Source organism: Sinocyclocheilus rhinocerous, unplaced genomic scaffold, assembly GCF_001515625.1.
Source record: "Sinocyclocheilus rhinocerous isolate Xijiao unplaced genomic scaffold, SAMN03320098_v1.1 scaffold622, whole genome shotgun sequence".
Lineage (NCBI taxonomy): Eukaryota > Metazoa > Chordata > Actinopteri > Cypriniformes > Cyprinidae > Sinocyclocheilus > Sinocyclocheilus rhinocerous.
Window position 1 is genome coordinate 860851 of NW_015641438.1, and position 19507 is coordinate 880357.

The 19507-nt window shown below is 39.9% G+C and overlaps 2 protein-coding genes across 2 annotated transcripts; one reads left to right on the top strand and one right to left on the bottom strand.

Moving 5' to 3' along the window:
- Window positions 1-480: 480 nt before the first annotated feature.
- On the bottom strand, window positions 481-3830 carry paqr7a (progestin and adipoQ receptor family member VII, a). The gene is made up of 2 exons (XM_016571573.1): window positions 3698-3830; window positions 481-2645 (listed from the first exon to the last, which is right to left on the bottom strand). The coding sequence occupies exon 2, from the start codon at window positions 2558-2560 to the stop codon at window positions 1487-1489; it is 1074 nt and encodes a 357-aa protein (XP_016427059.1). The 5' UTR covers window positions 2561-2645; window positions 3698-3830; the 3' UTR covers window positions 481-1486.
- A 251-nt stretch (window positions 3831-4081) lies between these two features.
- Window positions 4082-17997, top strand: LOC107754929 (protein NLRC3-like). The gene is made up of 11 exons (XM_016571571.1): window positions 4082-4233; window positions 4322-4403; window positions 4778-6532; window positions 7340-7507; window positions 8415-8588; window positions 8800-8976; window positions 10039-10227; window positions 15667-15822; window positions 16587-16760; window positions 17052-17098; window positions 17178-17997. Exons 2-11 carry the CDS (start codon window positions 4333-4335, stop codon window positions 17789-17791), a joined length of 3525 nt encoding a protein of 1174 aa, XP_016427057.1. The 5' UTR covers window positions 4082-4233; window positions 4322-4332; the 3' UTR covers window positions 17792-17997.
- Window positions 17998-19507: the final 1510 nt, after the last annotated feature.

Here is a 19507-nt window from a genome sequence, read left to right on the forward strand (position 1 = left end):
TGTAAGTAGGCACTGGTTTGGTGCAATAACACTATGAAGAAAATCAGTACAAATGGTCATTCAAAGCAAATACAAGCAATCTCAGTAATACAGTGCTACTGTTCGTTATCAGTTACACGAGATGTGTGTGATATGAATCATCTAAAATGCTCATTAAGGCACAGCAGTGATCATGATTGCATTGGTAATACTGTCCCTCTTTAGAAGACATAGAATAAACATCTCAGAATCATAGAAATTAAGACAGATTGTCATTTTGTTTTACTACCTCAAAGCCAATATGATGACTGACAATATAACATTGTGTTCGTTTGTTTACATAAAAAAGACCGCATTCATAACACAATCTACAATTTAGAATTTACATACTTCAAGTAAAATCAGACATCTAAACACCTAAATATTGATATATCTTTCCATATTCTCAATACTGCACGCTGGTTTCTTTAGTGTGTACTTGCTGGCTGGTCAGTACAAATGGTCATTCAAAGCAAATACAAGCAATCTCAGTAATACAGTGCTACTGTTCGTTATCAGTTACACGAGATGTGTGTGATATATATGAATCAAAATGCTCATTAAGGCACAGCAGTGATCATGATTGCATTGGTAATACTGTCCCTCTTTAGAAGACATAGAATAAACATCTCAGAATCATAGAAATTAAGACAGATTGTCTTTTTTTGTTTTACTACCTCAAAGCCAATATGATGACTGACAATATAACATTGTGTTCTTTTGTTTACATAAAAAAGACCGCATTCATAACACAATCTACAATTTAGAATTTACATACTTCAAGTAAAATCAGACATCTAAACACCTAAATATTGATATATATTTCCATATTCTCAATACTGCACGCTGGTTTCTTTAGTGTGTACTTGCTGGCTGGTTTGTAACTGAAGTATGGTACATCACAGGAACGATATTAAAGGGACAGTTCACCCCCCAAAAAATGGAAATCCTGTCATCATTTACTCTCCCATAATCTTCAAACCTATGTGACTTAATTTCTTTTGTGGAAACAAAAGCGTGGTTACCAACATTCTTCAAAGTACCTGCCTTTTGCTCTTCTGTAGAACAACGAAAGTCATGCAGGCTGAGCGAATGATGACCGAATTCGAATTTTGGAGTGAACTATCGCTTTAACAGAAGCAGTTCATTAAAAACACATTCAGAAATACTAACATGATCGGTTTGAACATTAAGCATTTGCTCAAAGTTCAGTCCTTGAACAGCACATACAAACACAGTCATAACCTGATCCCTAACCTAACACTGTAAAATCGAATTTGATGATAGGAATGTTGTTACAGGACCAACAAGAATATTGATCCAGAAACATGCAGAATCACTGTTAGCTAAAGGCTATGTGGGCTTGAATAAACCTTTTCATCAGATTTCATCAGCCTATAACTCTAATACTCCTTGGGAGCGTGCTGACCATCCACCATTCAAGTGCAGGACAAACTACTCCTATTCTTTACTTCGTTTTTCCCTGTAATCTTTTTACTTTCGCGAGCATATACAAGGCTATCAGAGCAGAGGTGATGAGTGTTAAAATGAAGAGCGCAACAAAGAACAATGCCTCGCCATCAGCATGGAGTTTCACATAGAAGTCTCTGCGGTTGAAGTAGTCCAAATGTGAAGCGTGGATCTGGCAGACTGTACACAGAACCATCAGCACGTGGAATACCTGATGACCCTGACCTAAGAAGTCACAGTGACCTGGGAACCAGCGCTCGGGAACAGGCTGGGTGAAGAAAAAAGCGCTGGAAAGAAAAAACGCCACCTGGCCGAAGTGAAAGAGCAGTGCAGGACTGTTTCTGAAATCGCCCCTCATCCAGGACAGAAACCAGATGACGAAACGATGAAACACAGGGCTGGTGTCCCAGCCATAAGCGACGGCTGAAGGCACCACTTGGCCTACTTTGCGAACCCAGGGAGGAAGGCTGTAATTGCGATATTTCCCATAACAGCAGCCGAAGCAAGACAGGCAACACAAGAAGCTAGCAATAGGCATGAAACAACCTCGTACACGTGCGTGCCAGCTTTCCTCAATGGCGTAGTAGTAGTGCACCACTGCACTTCCATACTGATACAGTGCCACTCCTACGTAATCCAGGTAGAAGAAGCCGTAATGGCAGATTTCAGATTTCGCCGCCAACAGGTGGGCCACGGTGCTGAAGGTCAAGTAGCTCGCTGAGGACAAGAGCAGGATGAAAAGCGGCCAGGAATGAGGGTCGTTCATGAAATCGACGGTTTCGGTAAGCCGCGTAGTTCTCGCAAGGACCACTAGCACGCCGATTAGGTGCGTCCACACATTTATGGTCTCGTTGTGCCGCTGTAAGAGCGAAAGGAAGTAGTAGCGCCAGTTCTGGTGCAGCGGCCGGTAGCCAGAGTGAATGTAGCGTTCACGGAAAAACCAGGGCACCTCCGTGTCACGCAGGGTGTCGGCCGTGGAGGGTAAGGCCTCGGTGAGCATCTGGGGAACTCGCCCCACCTGCTGCAGATTAATGAAGAGTCGGCCAATCCGCTCCATAACGATTGTCGCCATGGTGATCTCTGGAGTAGCGGAGGATGGGAATTTACAGGTCAGCCACACAATAGTCCAGGCCAGAACTGAGCACACACTGGCGTATCTGGGAATTCAAAGGAAAAATATATGTGAAGGGCGGTGAAAGAATGAATATTTTGCCCATTCTCACACATAATAAGGTATAACAGGTACCTGACAAATAACATCATGATTCTAAGTTAAAATGTATACATATTATTAATATTTCTGCTTTTTTTTTTTACAGTTCATTTAAATACTTCTGTAAGAGAAAAAAATATTTTTAAAAGTACAAATATTCATCTATAACAGGGCTGCACAATTAATCGAATTTCTAATCGCGATTACAATTATGGTCTATAGCAGTCTCGATTACAATCATCTGATAAAAAAAATTTACTTTGATAATTTACAGAAGAATTAGAAAATTAAATAATACTGTAGATAAATATAACTCTATAAAGATAAAGTTTTAAAAATCGTTCTAATTCTAGAGAATAGCGAAGCACACACAGCTATGAAGATACAGAGGAACAAAATAGTTGAAATTACTTTCAGACCATTTTTTTTTCCAGCTGATGAATGATAAAAAACATTGAGAGCCAATCAGAATCCATCCGACTTTAAAAGAGTTGAGCTTTATAGTTATCATTACAGTCATCTTTATAGTTATCATTCTTGGCGTGAACGGGTCTTACCCAAGCTACCCAAGCTTTACACTTTCTTCAAATGAGGATGTTCTGATAAAGAAACGGGAAGCATCATCTATGACATTCAACCCCAGTTCCTGTAGTAGTAGTTGAACTGAGGGGTTTTGGTAAACAGAAATATCTATATTTTAAGTTATTTATATAAAACTGTCAGTTTATTACAGATATATATTTCAAACTATCATTAAAAGTCTTCTTTCATGTTCAATTTAAGAAAGAAATACACATACACTCTAAAAAATGCTGGGTCAAATATAACCCAGCGCTGGGTTAAAAAGGGACAAACCCAGCTATTGGGTTGTTTTGACCCAGCTGTTGGGTTGTTTTGACCCAATATTAACACAGAAGCACGCGAGATGCGCCACACAGTCCAACATCAAAACGACCACAGAATGGAAAAGCACTGCAAGAGACGAGGCTTGTTTACCTTTTTTGGTGTCTTCCGCGAATCTGACACCGCAAATAATTTCGGTGTGGAAACTGGCTGGATATTATCCGACCGAGCTGTTCTCTTCCTCATATGTTTCTCGGTAGTCACGCCTCTTGTGAGCGAGAGAGAGAAGACTAGACTGAGGGACCCGATGAACGCTGTCAAATAATATCAACATATCATCGCATTTCTGCGGTAAATCCATGCTGATACGGTTGTTTTGATATTACGGTTAAAGTTTACAGAGAAGATGTAGCCTAAAAAACTAAAGCAGTAAAAAAGCGAAAGTAAGAAAGCGTAAACACGGCTAAATATTAGGTTGCTATTTATTAGCTTAAAGGTAGCTATATAAAAATAAAGATTTGGTTTTAACAGAGGCAGATTGAATTTACTTTTTTGTGCCTTTATTGTTTTAATGCAGAAGTTCACTTCTGTGTGTCAGAATAGTGGCCTAACACATGCAGTCTAGATTCATGTTGTTTTGTGTCACAGCCTGTGTTTTCTCAGGACCTAATTTCAATGATACCTGTCAGGTATTAGGGACATTTTATGTGTAGTGTTTTAGCCACTTTAAAGAGCCCGTGAGACCCTGTGTATAGAGTGTGTATTTTGTATTTTCAGTATTGACTACAATGGCATCAAACCAAAAAGAAAATGTTCTTCAAGACCAAACAAAAATTAATGATCAGCCCACAGAGTCGTGGTAAGTCTTGTCGTGCTCTCTCCTGCCTTGTCTTTTCATGGTCGCCGTGATTTTGCCAAGTAAGACATCTTTTGTTGATCCTGGATCAACATTACTGTCCAAAAATACAGACTTAACCCAATCCCCACCCCTAAACCTAACCTTACCCATAATTTATTCCTAAAATCTGATTAACAAGGGTGTAGAAGCACCTAATCCTGATTGTAAGCCTAAAACTGACATTTCCTGAAAAGTTCTCTCTCAATTGATTGGAATGATGTTCTTGGATCAACAAGGATGTTGATCCAGGAACATGTTGTACTTGGTCAAATCACGCTCACCGTCTTTTCATATGGTATACAATCACACTGAACACATGTCTGACACATTTCCAGCTCTTCACTCGGTGTTGAAGAAACTCCTAAAGAGGAGATCCAAACTTTGAAGTCTTCACTGCAAGAAAGCTTAAGAAAGCGATATGAAGACACTCTAAAGGCTCCAGACGACATTCCTCTGAAGATGTATGTGTCAAACAGGACACATTTGGATGGCCAGATCGTCCATGAGATGCGTGAGCTGGAAAGACCCCACAATGAGGACATTAAAGATGAAAATGCCATTAATTATGATGATCTCCTGAAGCCTCATTCTTCTACAGACGGGCGTATCTGCAGCATTATGATGAGAGGAATATCTGGATCTGGCAAGTCAACAGGCGTGAGGACATTTATATTAGACTGGGCACGTGGCAAAACACACCAGCACATTGATTTTGTGTTTCCTCTTCACCTGTGTGAGCTGAACATACTACATGACAAGAAACTCAGCCTGATGCATCTCTTAGATTTGCTCTTTCTAAAGTTACTGAAGCCAGAGACCCTCGAACGATCTCAGATCCTCTTTATATGGGATGGACTTGGTGAATTTAGATTTCCTCTTTATTTTAAGCACACCAAGACATGCACAGATCCAATGACACCGGTTTCTGTCGGCTGCATGCTGGTGAATCTTCTCAAAGGGAACCTTCTTCCCTCTGCCCAGATCTTGGTCACTTCAAGGCTAAAAGATGCAGGTCTAATTCCTCCAGAACATATACAGAGGGTGGTTGAACTTCATGGGCTTGATGACTTACAGTGGGAGGAACAGATCAGAAGTGAAGTGCGTGATCAAAACGTTGCCGCAAGAGTGACTGTTCACGTGAAATCATCCAGAACCCTGTACATCATGCGCTCCTTGCCATTCTTCTGTCAGATGGCTTCCACTGTTTTGGAAGAGCTTTTTAGTAACAGTTGCAACACAGATCCTCCTCTCACCCTGACAGAGATGTTCACACATTTTCTCCTGATTCAAATGAAGAGACAAGTGGAAAAGTCCACTAAATCAGGCACTGAGGAGATCCTGAAGTTGGGTAAGTTGGCTTGGCACATGCTGGAAAAGGACACGTTGACCTTTATGGAGAAGGACCAGAGAGAAACCAATACTGATCCTCTTCTTCCTGTCAAACTCTCTGAAGATTGGCCCATGTTTTTCAGAAAACAGAACCTGATGGGTTTAGAGAAAATGTACCGCTTCACGCATCCCAGCGTCCAAGAGTTCCTGGCAGCATTGTATGTTGCTGTGCATTATGAACCCAGCAAGGGAAATGTAATGTCTTTTACACTTGCAGAAAAAGCTAAAAAGCTGCTCAGTCCTACAGCTGATATGCACAGAAGAGCAGTAGATAGAGCTTCAAGGAGCAAAACTGGCCAACTAGACATCTTTCTCCTCTTTCTCTTGGGCATCTCTGCAGGTCCAAGCCACAGGCTCCTGTCCTGCTTTTTTCAAAATACATCTCTTCATGTAAGAACAGAGGATGTAGTCAAAAATATTTTACAGAAAATCAAGGCAAAGCCATTATTTGAGATCTCAGTTAATCTCTCTCACTGTTTGGAGGAGCTTGACGTAGCCCTGCCTGTGGTTCACAATCGAGGCCGGGTTGAATTTCAAATGGATGAGGATGTGCACGTCACTCCTTCAGAGTGGTCACATATAGCCACTACTCTGCTGACCTCTGAGGATTCATCACTGACATTTGATGTCAGGAAATACGCTAATGCAGATGAAGCCATTATGAGACTGCTGCCCATCATCAAGATCTCCAGAGTCCTCAGGTGAGCACAGCGAGAATATGTTTGTTTGTTTGTGTGTGTGTGTGTGTGTGTGTGTGTGAGCCCTTAAAACATTTGATAATAAAGCAATAAGCCCCAAGAAGCCGTGGTTTACAGTGAATTTATAACAGCTAAGGGGCATTGTTAGGCACGACGCGAAGCAGAGTATTTTTCCACCAAACAATGTAGTTCCTCAGAAACAGTTGTGGTTCCAGAATCAAGGACCGGAACTATAAGTTTTATAAAGGTTCACTTAGTATTTGATTTTCTCAGTAAAGTGTTTAATGTGCAAATAAATTAATTGTATGTTTGAAAAACATTCATAATGATGTATAACAAGACTCCAATCGCATCATTATTCTAATCATAGTTGTTATATTTATACTCTGCACCTTCTCTCCTGAAATATATTAAAGGGGTCATATGATGCGATTTCAATTTTTCCTTTATCTTTGGAGTGTTACAAGCTCTTGGTGCATAAAGAAGATCTGTAAAGTTGCAAAGACTAAAGTCTCAAATCCAAAGAGATATTCTTTATAAAAGTTAAGAGTTAACCACACCTACCTAAAACGGCTCGTTCTCATTTCTCCAATGCTATCAGTAGCTGAAAACCGCCACTACATGTAGGTGTAAGTTCTAGATGCCTGCAGTATCGGCCAATGCAGCATAAACAAAAAATACTGAGTGCAACTTTAACATAAATGAAAATTCAGGATGTTCAGTGTGTATAAACAGATGCCTAAACAACATGAGACGTCATTTATTTTAGCATTTTACATCAGTTAACCTATACATTTTTTTCTACCTAAGACTGGATGAGGCCACAGATCTGAGCTGGGCACTGATCGCCTCAGCTCTGAGATCACCAGCCAATCGTATCAGAGAGATCGACATCGAGAAGAAGGCCCTCAGTTATATAAACTTGAGCCTGTTATCCGTTGGTATGAGAAGCCCTAATTGCAAAGTGGAGATATTCGGGTGAGTCCATACAACAGCAAATGAAACAGGAACAACTTCCTCCAGTTATTACTCCTCATAGTTCTAAAGTGTTGGGTAACACTTTAGATTAGGGAACACATATTTACAATTAACCAAGAGTTTTCCCTCAATAAACTCCTAATTTGCTGCTTATTGATAGTAAGGTAGTTGTTGTAGTTGTTAGGTTTAGGTATAGGGTTTGGTTAAGGGATCTAGAATCTGGTCAGCAATAATATGTGCTGTGTAAGAACTAATAAATGGCCAATATGCTAGTTATATGCATGTTAGTGAGCAACTAGTTAACAGTGAATACTGTTCCCTAATCTAACAAGTTACCGAATGTTCTCTTTTGTGCCCTTTGCAGCAATCCTGAGAATGAATCGTTATGAATTGTAGTCAGAATACATTTTGTAACACAACGCACACACACTCAAAATGGCTCAAAACTGTAACCGAGTTGGTGTTAGTTGCTAAGCTAATAATGCATTGTTTTAATAAATAATAAGAGCTCTAATAAATAATATGTCCACTGAAATATGGGGTAAAATTACACATTTTAGTTCAAATAAACCATTTTAGCAATAATTTGCAGTAGTAAAGAAATATAATCAATATTTCTGTGTCTTGGATAATATTTTTCACAGTCTTGGATAATTGTTTTGACTAAGCAGTGCCTTCTCTGTGAAGGATACATCCGTTAAATCAGATCTTCACACCAAGGCAGTCTTAAAATCCATATGACATTACATGAAAATAAAACAATATCTCTTATCTGATTTCGGATAATTTCTGTTAAAATCATATCCAGTTGGTATTTGGCATACATTCATCTCTGATTTAAAAAATCTTAAACTCTATAAAGATAATCGAGTACCTGCATCATCTTTCTTTACAATATTCTCTTTAGGGCACCATATTTTGGTTATCAAAAGGATTGTGATCATCTGCTCTCAGGGATTTTATTGAACCCAACACATTTGAGAGAGCTGAAGCTGCTGAATTCGTTCAAAATGAGTGACAGGACAGTGGAGATCATCTCTCAAATCTTAATGGACCCGGATTGTCGTCTCGAAAATCTCACGTTAGTAAAAATTTTTACTTTATTGTTATTAGTGGTCATTATTTATTGGAACAAACCACTAAATCTACTATTACACTTCTGCTTCATTTGTGTTAGAAAAAAAATTAAACCATGCACAAGCACTACTTTTTTGTCCCCCAGAAAATGTAGACATTTTGTTAGTATTATTATTTATTTATTTTTCATCAATATTGTGTTTTGTGCTCCCCAGTTTACACGGAATAGAAACCTTAGAGAGTTGTAAGATCTTGGCCGCAGCTCTCTGTAGCAGTTCTTGTCGTCTGCAAGAGCTGGACTTGAGCAGATGCTGTCAGAGTTCTGAAGATCAGGCTTTACAGCTTCTGTCGGAGGCATTCAGACACCCGAACTTCAAAATAACAGTTCTGAGGTAAATAAAGCAGTAAACAGGAACACAGATTGATTTGCTTAAAGCTGAAGTGTGTAATTTCTGCAGGTTTAGGTACTCAAACAGTTTTTTGATAATAGTTCAGAATCAACTATTTGTGTCCCTGCATAATAATCTGAGATAATATCTAAAGAATTGCACACTTTAGCTTTAATAGTCATAAAATACTAAGAATGTTTACATTTTGAGATTACAGATGACAGTTTCTTTTCAATTTTCCAAAATTCCACCACTAAGAAACTACTGTCGCGTAAGAATTGAAACACATTTTCCTGCACTGAAAATGTTTAGCACACAGTAATCTTATTCAGATTAACCTTTTACCAGCACATCAGTTAGATAATCTGGGTTGCCATAGTTAAAGGGGTCATGAACTGCATTTTTTATTTTTATTTTATAATATTCTCTGAGGCTCACCTATTATGTTAGCAAGATTTTTACATAAAAAAACATCATAATTGGAGTTTTTGACCCTCTCTACAGAGCGGTCTGTTTTTATAGGCGGGACTCCTTTCAAGAATCAGAAGTAAATGCCCACTGCTATAACTAATGGCGCTTTTCCACTGCATGGTACAGCTCGGCTCGGTTTGCGTTTCCACTGCAGTTTAGTACCGCTTTAGAGTGGGCGGGATTATAGACATGTCGTTATAGTTGAAAAAAAACTTTTTCATTCCGCGTCGTCCCATTAAGCTCCCGCTGGATCCGCTCCTCGGCAATCAACAAGAGGAACGTCTGTACTTCCTCAACAGACCACGAAACAGCCATTATTTTGTTAAAAAAAGGTGCGATCGTTCGAAACTGTTGCGTTCGTTCAAAAAAAGTTGGGGAAAAAAAAGCTGTTTTTGAACTAATGAGAATGTTTTGAGTTCTGAAACTTATGGGATGTTTTTATAGTACATTGACCTGTTACATGTCAAAAGATCAAGGAAAATTTAATTTCTCAGTTCATGACCCCTTTAATGTGCTGTGTGCTCATTTTTAAACAAGAATTATATTAAATCTACAGAGAAAAGTTTACATGAACTCTCCTAACTCTCTTTGCAGGTTGGAAATCTGTTCTATAAAGCATGAAACAGCACCAGCATTATTCTCTGCTTTTCAAGAGAACCCTTCACACCTGAGAAAACTTGAACTAAGTTTCTTTTTACCGTTGACTCTTGAACTTCAGCAACTTTTCTCTCTGCTGGCGGATCCTTGCTTCAAACTAGAGACATTGCGGATAGCTCACCTACGGTATGATAAGTAATCCAGAACAAAACCTTACAACAAACCAGCCTAAATTCCTTATCTTCTTTCTCCTGGTGTGTGTGAGAATTAGACTTTTTCAGACTTTTAATCTGTGACATCCAATCTCATTTTCATTTTTGAGAATTGGTTGCTCTTGCTTTGAACAAAATCCACCAATAGCAATACTGACCAATATTTATATCTCGTAATGGAACAAAACCCAAAAAAAACAAAAAATCTTAAAAGAACAGTAGTGACTGATATTTATATCTCTTAATTGAACAAAACCCAAAAATATTTAAATCTGTTAGTGGAACAATACAGAACAATATTTAAATCTCTTAATAGAACGAACATGCTAGACATCTGTAACGTGAGGAGGCGTGACAACGCAGTAGTTGATCCAAGTGCAGGCTTTATTCCAAAGAGTGGTCAAACAGGCAGGGTCACACAACTGCAAACAGGTACAATCAAGGGCGAGACAAAATAGTAATCCAGTAAACAGGCGAAGGTCAGGGCAGGCAGCAACAATCAGAAATCAGAAACAGTCCAGGGTCAAAAACAAGGCAAGACAACAAGGAACTAGGAAACACGGGAACTTGGGAACGCTACAGGCTAGACAATACCAGCCAGTGTGTGTGAGTGTGAGTTAGGGATGGCTGATGCGAAACTGACGTTTCGACATGGTGTCGAGATCCCGAAGCGCAGATGTTTCAAAACACTGCTCCGAATTGTGATACGAAGCACCCATGTCACGTGACTAAGGCAAATCAAAGCATTGGGGCGTTTTCGAGACCCGTATCTGCTTTTGATCGACAGGGTCTGGAACAAACCACACAATCGCACATCTGTCTTAAACTAACCCCCGCAAGTATAAAAGTGGAGTTAATGCAGCAGAACAATTAATATATTTAAATAAAAATCTTTATATGTAAAAAATGTCAGGCATTGTGGCTTGATGTCTTTTATTAATGTAAATTTTTTCCATGACCAAAATAACATATTCACAAAGAGTTCATTCAGTTGTCAGAGAGATGTTACAACACATTACAAGAACAGAACAATAAAAACACAACTTTCAAATATTTATTATAATTATATACGTACTTCACCCGGGATTTGAACCTAAAGTGACAGGTTCTAACAACATGCCAGCCATGCACACTAACCACTCCCCCAACCCACATGGTGAAATGACAAGCACAACATATACGTTATAATTCGTCAATTCGCTTAACGGATTCGTTGTCAATGCCGTTTCAGAGCAATACTTGAAAATTACCACTAGGTGTCACCGTAGAGACAGGTGTTGAATTGTTATAGTCCTTCTAATTGGAAACAGGTGGAGTCTGCTAACGAGTTCCTAGGCAGAGGGTTATGGGAAATGGAGTCCGGGGTTGAGTGGCAAGGGTAATGGATGGAGTGCCCTCTAGCGGAGCTCATGGGCACTCCAGCTGGTGATCGTAACAACAACACTATGAATACAATAAAACTAGACCTAAATCTAGAGGATAACTTTCATCATCGTTTTATATAATTTTGCCCCACACTAAAACTTGCTCTATGGTAAAGCACTAAAGCATTAACGATATAACAGTATGACTTTCTGTAAAACTGCTTTAAAAACACGAAACTGCTGCTCAGCCACCTGGAGCGTCTTGGGCTGAAAATCAATTTGGCCAAGAGCTCCCTGTCTCCCAGCCAGCAAGTCGACATGGTGTCGAGATCCCGAAGCGCAGATGTTTCAAAACACTGCTCCGAATTGTGATACGAAGCACCCATGTCACGTGACTAAGGCGAATCAAAGCATTGGGGCGTTTTCGAGACCCGTATCTGCTTTTGATCGACAGGGTCTGGAACAAACCACACAATCGCACATCTGTCTTAAACTAACCCCCGCAAGTATAAAAGTGGAGTTAATGCAGCAGAACAATTAATATATTTAAATAAAAATCTTTATATGTAAAAAATGTCAGGCATTGTGGCTTGATGTCTTTTATTAATGTAAATTTTTTCCATGACCAAAATAACATATTCACAAAGAGTTCATTCAGTTGTCAGAGAGATGTTACAACACATTACAAGAACAGAACAATAAAAACACAACTTTCAAATATTTATTATAATTATATACGTACTTCACCCGGGATTTGAACCTAAAGTGACAGGTTCTAACAACATGCCAGCCATGCACACTAACCACTCCCCCAACCCACATGGTGAAATGACAAGCACAACATATACGTTATAATTCGTCAATTCGCTTAACGGATTCGTTGTCAATGCCGTTTCAGAGCAATACTTGAAAATTACCACTAGGTGTCACCGTAGAGACAGGTGTTGAATTGTTATAGTCCTTCTAATTGGAAACAGGTGGAGTCTGCTAACGAGTTCCTAGGCAGAGGGTTATGGGAAATGGAGTCCGGGGTTGAGTGGCAAGGGTAATGGATGGAGTGCCCTCTAGCGGAGCTCATGGGCACTCCAGCTGGTGATCGTAACAACAACACTATGAATACAATAAAACTAGACCTAAATCTAGAGGATAACTTTCATCATCGTTTTATATAATTTTGCCCCACACTAAAACTTGCTCTATGGTAAAGCACTAAAGCATTAACGATATAACAGTATGACTTTCTGTAAAACTGCTTTAAAAACACGAAACTGCTGCTCAGCCACCTGGAGCGTCTTGGGCTGAAAATCAATTTGGCCAAGAGCTCCCTGTCTCCCAGCCAGCAAGTTGTCTTCCTGGGGTCAGTTATCATTTCGGCCCAGATGTTGGCCTGGAATACACCGGAACACTCTCCTCTCTGACAGTTCAGCGACTCGCAGCATCATTCAGATTTGGGACTTCTCATCCCCTCTGAGTTTTCCAGAGGATTCTCGGCCTCATGTCAGCCGCCTCCTCTGTGATTCTGTTGGGCCTGATTCATATGCGGCCCCTCTAATTTTGGCTCAAAGCCTGTGTACCCTTCCACGCTTGGCACCTGGGACATTTTCATCTCAAGGTAACCCACTGCTGCATCATCCCATTGGGACTGACCTCCAGAAGGATGGTAGTCACGACAGAGGCCTCCAACTTGGGTTGAGGAGCACTGTATGAGAGCAGACCAGCATCCGGCTCCTGATCCAACCAGGAGCAATGCCTGCACATCAACTGCCTCGAGATGATGGCGGTTTTTATAGCCCTGGAAACCTTCCTGCCAGCCTTAAGAGGACACCATGTCTTGGTCTGCTCGGACAACATGACGGTGGTAGCCTTTATAAATCACCAAGGCGGTATAAGGTCACACTCCCTTTACGGGACGGCGAGACGCATCCCGCTATGGGCTCACTGTCCAGGGGCAATGTAGCTCCAGGAGAATGGAGAGAGACTACACCCCCAAACGGTTCAAATGATTTGGTCTGTCATCGGGAGGCCAGAGTTGGACCTCTTCACCTCAGAAGACAACTCTCACTGCTCAAATTATTTCTCAAAGGAGCAAGATGCCCTGCCCACAAACGGCCCAGCACTAGCCTGTATGTCTTCCCCCCCGATTTACTTGCTTCCTAGGTCATCAGACGGGTCAGGGAAGTCAGGTGCTTGGTCCTCCTGGTGGCCCCACTCTGGAGGAATCAGACATGGTTCCCAGAGTTAATTCAGCTGCTATCGGCAGCTCCTTGGCCAATCCCATTGAGGACGAACCTCCTCTCTCAAGTGAGAGACATGATTTGGCATCCCCGGCTCGAGCTGTGGAGCCTTCATCCGTGTCATCTGTGTCATCCGTGTTAACCTTTCAGCAAGAGCTGCTGGATAAGGGGCGCACTCCTTCCACGCTCAAAGTATACATGGCAGTAAAGGACTAAAGGACTGCCAGTCACAAAGCAGAGACTCTCTGGATAGTTGACGCTCTAACCCTGGTTTACACCTCAGTGGGCTTACAGTGTCCTATCGGAGTGAGGGCCCATTCCACCAGAGGATTTGCCTTCTCCTGGGCTTGGTCCAGCGGAGTTTCTACTAATGATATCTGTGCGGCTGCTGGCTGGTCTTCGCCGTCTACCTTCACCAGGTTTTATAACTTGGACATCCCTGCCCTTCAGGCATGGATTTTGTCTGCCTAATTTACCTAATCCCCTGTGTAAGTGTAGAGGGTCTTGTTATGTAGACCCCAGCCTGGTGGCTTGGGTCTCATAATTGCCTCATGCTTTTAGGACCCCTCGTAAGGGCACACAGGGGCTGGGCTCGCAGAGTGGCTTCATTCTGCACTTGCTTATAGCACGGCGATATTGGATACGTTCCCCATAAGCATGTCAACGCAATGGGAGAGACCGTTCAAAAGCTAACACTCCAGTTACTAACGTAACCTCAGTTCCCAATGTAACCTCGGTTCCCTGGGATAAGGGAAAGAGCGTTGCGTAAGCTGCCGTGCTATAAGGCTTGCACGCAAGTCGATGACTATCACTATCAGTCAAAAGATTCTAATGAAGTGGCGCTCAGTGCCGACTTATATAGCAGTCAGCCCCACCCATTTTGGCTGGCTGAATAGCCATTTGTTTGTGCAGCTAGTAGTTTCCCCATAAGTGTGTAAACGCAATGATCGTTCCCTTATCTCAGGGATCTCAGATTACATTGGTAACTGGAGCGTTTTGTTACATTCAGCAGTTTTTCTGCACATTGAATATTACTGACAAATACGGATTTGATGGGAGAAACATACTAAGCTGGGAAACATGAATTTAATGTAACCTAATAAGAAAAACATAATAACCAACAATATGTGCCTATAAATGCCTTTATTTACATCATAGATAAATCGCATTAAGATGTTAGGGAACATGTGATGATTAAAATAGATTAAATCACTGTACCTTTTGGAATTATGTCATCAGACATTTAGGGCCTGATAACAGTTTGCACCAGCACAAACCCTCTTTTGGCATTAAAAAACTACTGTCAGGATTCACTAAAGACACACAGTGGAACATTAGTGATGAAAAGATGTGGATAAAGTTATTTTTGCAGCTGACCTTACTGCATATGCATTTGTAGGAATTTCTCTTTCAGGTGTAAAATGTATGTTTTTACCTTAGTAAATCATGCAAGATGATTTACTAAGGTTTACAGTAGTCACTTTACTGGTATTTGCATCATTATTTAACGTCTCATTATTAGCATGTCTTAACCCATTTTTCGCCTGTGCTGTTAATAGATTACACACACCTGATGATAATCGGCTCTCCTCTGACCCTTCGCTCTTTTGCGTTGCTCTTGGTAGATTGAGTTGGTCATTATGGAAATGTAACGGCTGTCCCTTAGTGTGAGTGTCCCAGGAATCACCATGTTATTACATATCATATAAACATTGATGAGATGGGAAGTGAGCTGAGAATGTCCACGGCTGAGAAAGACACCTAACAATGTAATGTCATCACATGTAAATGTAATGTTTTTGGTTTTTGTCTCAGTCAATTACAGGCTGATTCTCTTGAAACTCTGGCTTCAGTTCTTGGATCTTGCAGCCTCAGATCTCTGGATCTCAGCATGTGTGGCCTTACAGATTCTTCTGTGGAGCTGCTCTCTGCTGGACTGAGTAACCCTGGCTGTAAACTGGAGATACTCCGGTGAGTCTGAACAGAAAAGATGAAAATAGACTAGAATAGTAACTAAAGGTGTGCTTTTGTGTTTTCATTAAAACAGTTTTATTGATCTTAAATATTTCACATATACAAGACTGCCACGATAGATCATGGAACGGCACAAGGGAGAGAAAACACTTCTGTTTATCAAAGTGGATACAGATATCAGTGAATGCTAGTATTCTCAATATTATTGAAATGTTAATGTCAAATTGACTAATTGGCATCTTATAACTAATACATATATTTATAACAGATAATTTATAACATCAATTTTGGCTAAAAAAGATCATTATTGTGTTAGATGAGAAGGGCATTGAGTAGAAATTACAAAAAGTAGCTTTAAAAAGAAATTTTGATTCAAAATTGCATAAATAATGATAATAAATTGGTACATAAAAAAACAATATAAAAATATACATTTATTTAAAAAATGTAACTCTAAATATGAAACTAAAACCGGCAGTAGGTGGTGACAAGTCAGTGACTTAATGAGTGAGTCATTCATTCAACCGATTCATTCAGAAACAAAGTGAGTGGCCCTGTCAGGATCCGAACACCACGCTCCACACACACAAGACATCCCACAGACCAGAGAGTGCACGGCCCATCAAATAAATGCAGATTTTGAACCAGAAACTTCTTTCCAAAACATAAAAAATCTTACTGTCCTCAAACTTCTGAACGGTAGTGTATTTCAGCACTGTATGATGTAGGAATCAGTAAATATGAGCTCCTTTTCCCTGAAGGATGACACACTGCAGCATCACAGAAGCAGGAGCTGCTTGTTTGGCGAGGGCTCTCTCTTCCAACCCATCACACATGCGGGAAATAGACTTGAGCATCAATCCTGTTAAAGGCCCAGGATTTGACCAGCTCAGATCTGTTTTGGAAGATCCAGCAACCCGATTAGAGAAATTAACGTGAGTCTAGCAAAATAGTAGAAGATCTGTCTTTTTAATATTCTGGTAAAACATTATTAAAAAGAAACATTGTATCTGTTAATATTATTTAATGGACCTGAGCTAACATGAACAGTTTATTAAGAGTAACAACGGTTAATAAATAATGTATTGTTCATTGTTAGTTAACATTAGTTGATGCATTAACTAACATTAATTAATGAGACCTTATTATAAATTGTTACCACATTTATTTATATTATAAATTAAATTCTCTTCAAATTTGACTCTTTAACTAACATTTACCAACAGTGTGGATGGCCTAGAGGAGCAACGTGACATGGAAACTCTACAACAATGTTAGTCTGCTGTTTTCTTCTTAAATTTGATATTGAGAAATCAAATTATGCTATCATAACACTTTATTTTAATTTTCAGATGCGTGCCGGCTGACTTGGGATCCAAACACCACTTCTTCAAGTGTGCAGGAAGATGAGGCTCTTGTGGAGTATCGCAGAAACCCAGAACCTGTTCCACATCATCGAGAAAGGTTCAAAGATCAAGACCAAATCATGAGTCGGGAAGGTCTTAGCAGCCGTCATTTCTTCCAGGTGGAGTGGTTTGGCAGGTGGGCCACTATTGGAATGGCCTATAAAGACATAAGCAGGAAGGGAAGTTCAGCAGCCTGTAGCATTGGACTTAATAATAAATCCTGGGGCATTTTGGTGAACACCCCCTCTTCTCTCTGTAAAGCTCTTCATGGAGGAGTAGAGACGCAGCTTCCTAACTGCTCACCCTGGAGAGTCGGAGTCTATCTGGACTGGGCGGCAGGAACTCTGTCCTTTTACGACACCACACAAGACAAGGCTGAACTCATCCACACCTTCCATGCTAAGTTCACTCAGCCTCTCTTTCTGCTGGTCAGTATTAGTGCTGGAGTTAAGATCTTACCAGACGTGCCTCCTCCTGTCTGTGTCCATGACCACGATCCCTGGGATATGTTCAGGGGCTACAAGGACTGTAAGGGATGTAACGGATCAAAGGCTTGCTAGATAAACCGATGTGCTCTCCTTTTGTGGAACATCTGATGATAGTGTTTGTATCCATGATAATTTGGATTTCAAGGACATATTAGAAAAGGATTCATTAAATGTACTTTGACAGAGAGGGAGCAGTTGATCCGCTAGAGGGAGACATTCTCTTATGAAACCTGATCTTAAAGAAAATGAACATTCTGTCATCATTTACTCACCCTCATGTCATTCCAGACCTGTATGACTGGCTTTCTTCTGTGGAACACAAAAGTAGAAATTTTACAGAATACAAACAGTTTTGGTTCCCACTGACTTCCACTGTATGGACAAAAAACACAATGAAAGTAAATGGGAACCAGAACTGTTTGGTTCCCAACATTCTTCAAAATGTCATCTTCTGTGTTTCACAGGAAAAAGTAAGACATACAGGTTTAGAACGACATGAGGATGAGTAAATGATGACCGAATGATCATTTTTGGGTGAACTATCCCTTTAAGATCAACATTATTTAAAATATCTTTCGCAGTATAAAGTCAGTCAATCAGGTTTGCAATAACATGAGAACATTATGACAGAATTTTCATTTTCATTCATCAACTGTCTCTTTAAGTACAGTGAGGTGGTTTTTACCACAGTGATCTCAAATGAATATTTTACTGGATAGGTAACATTAATAACTCCACCCTACAACATATTTGCTGAATGAAATCCAATGCTTGTTTCTAACTTTTTTATTTTTAAATTGCAGCCGATTTTCACATCTCACATGCAAATGATTCTGAAGATATTATTTTATGCCTAATCCTGATTTCCACTTTTCCACTCCTTTGTAGATTGTAAGCAGAGGTGGAAAGTAACAAATTACATTTACTCGCGTTACTGTAATTGAGTAGCTTTTTTGTGTACTTCTTTTTAAAGTATTTTTTAAAATCTGTAATTTTACTTTTTCTTAAGTATATTTTGTTTGAAGTATTGTACTTCGCTACATTTTAAAACACGTTAATTACTGAGTAAAAAAAAATCGCCGCCTGGAAACTACTGCAGTAAGCAAACTGGCGCTAAAATCACAAGAAAGATGCAAATGGACAAGACAGGTGTTAGTAGTGCAGACCCAGCTGAAAACAAAACCCCGTCGTATTCTGCTTAAGTTGAACTCGAAGGAAATTAAGTGAATCCCTGGTCATATTTAAGCTCTATTATGCCGTGTAAAGCTGTGTTTGCCTAGGGAGACCAAACTAGCAGCTTATAAAATCTCGAAATCAATCCTTCGCAAGCATGTAGAGGTAAGCTAAATACTTGCATCGTTGCATTGGTGGTTAAAACGAAGCTGACAGTTTAGCAAAAGGTTTTGCACAAATTAGCCAAAGACAGTGGTGCAGGGTGTGCGATATACAGTATATCGTCTGTGATAATATCATAATTGTTGTTTTAGCGATGTGTGATTTGACACTATCAGTATTTAGCCAATAACCAAACCAAACACTCCTACACAGAGTGCCGTGAAGTCTAGACTAACGTTAGTGCGCGCGTGTATTTAGACTGCGTTCTTTCACTGCGTGATTCAGTCTGTTAAAATGCATTTAGAATGATCACAAAATTTAAGATATAGGGGCAGAAAATGTATATATTTATATAATTTCGTATAGTAAATCAATATCACTCACACAATGCCATTTTTCCTCCAAAAATCAGCATGATTACATATAGATTTTTTTTTACAACAGTTCAATAAA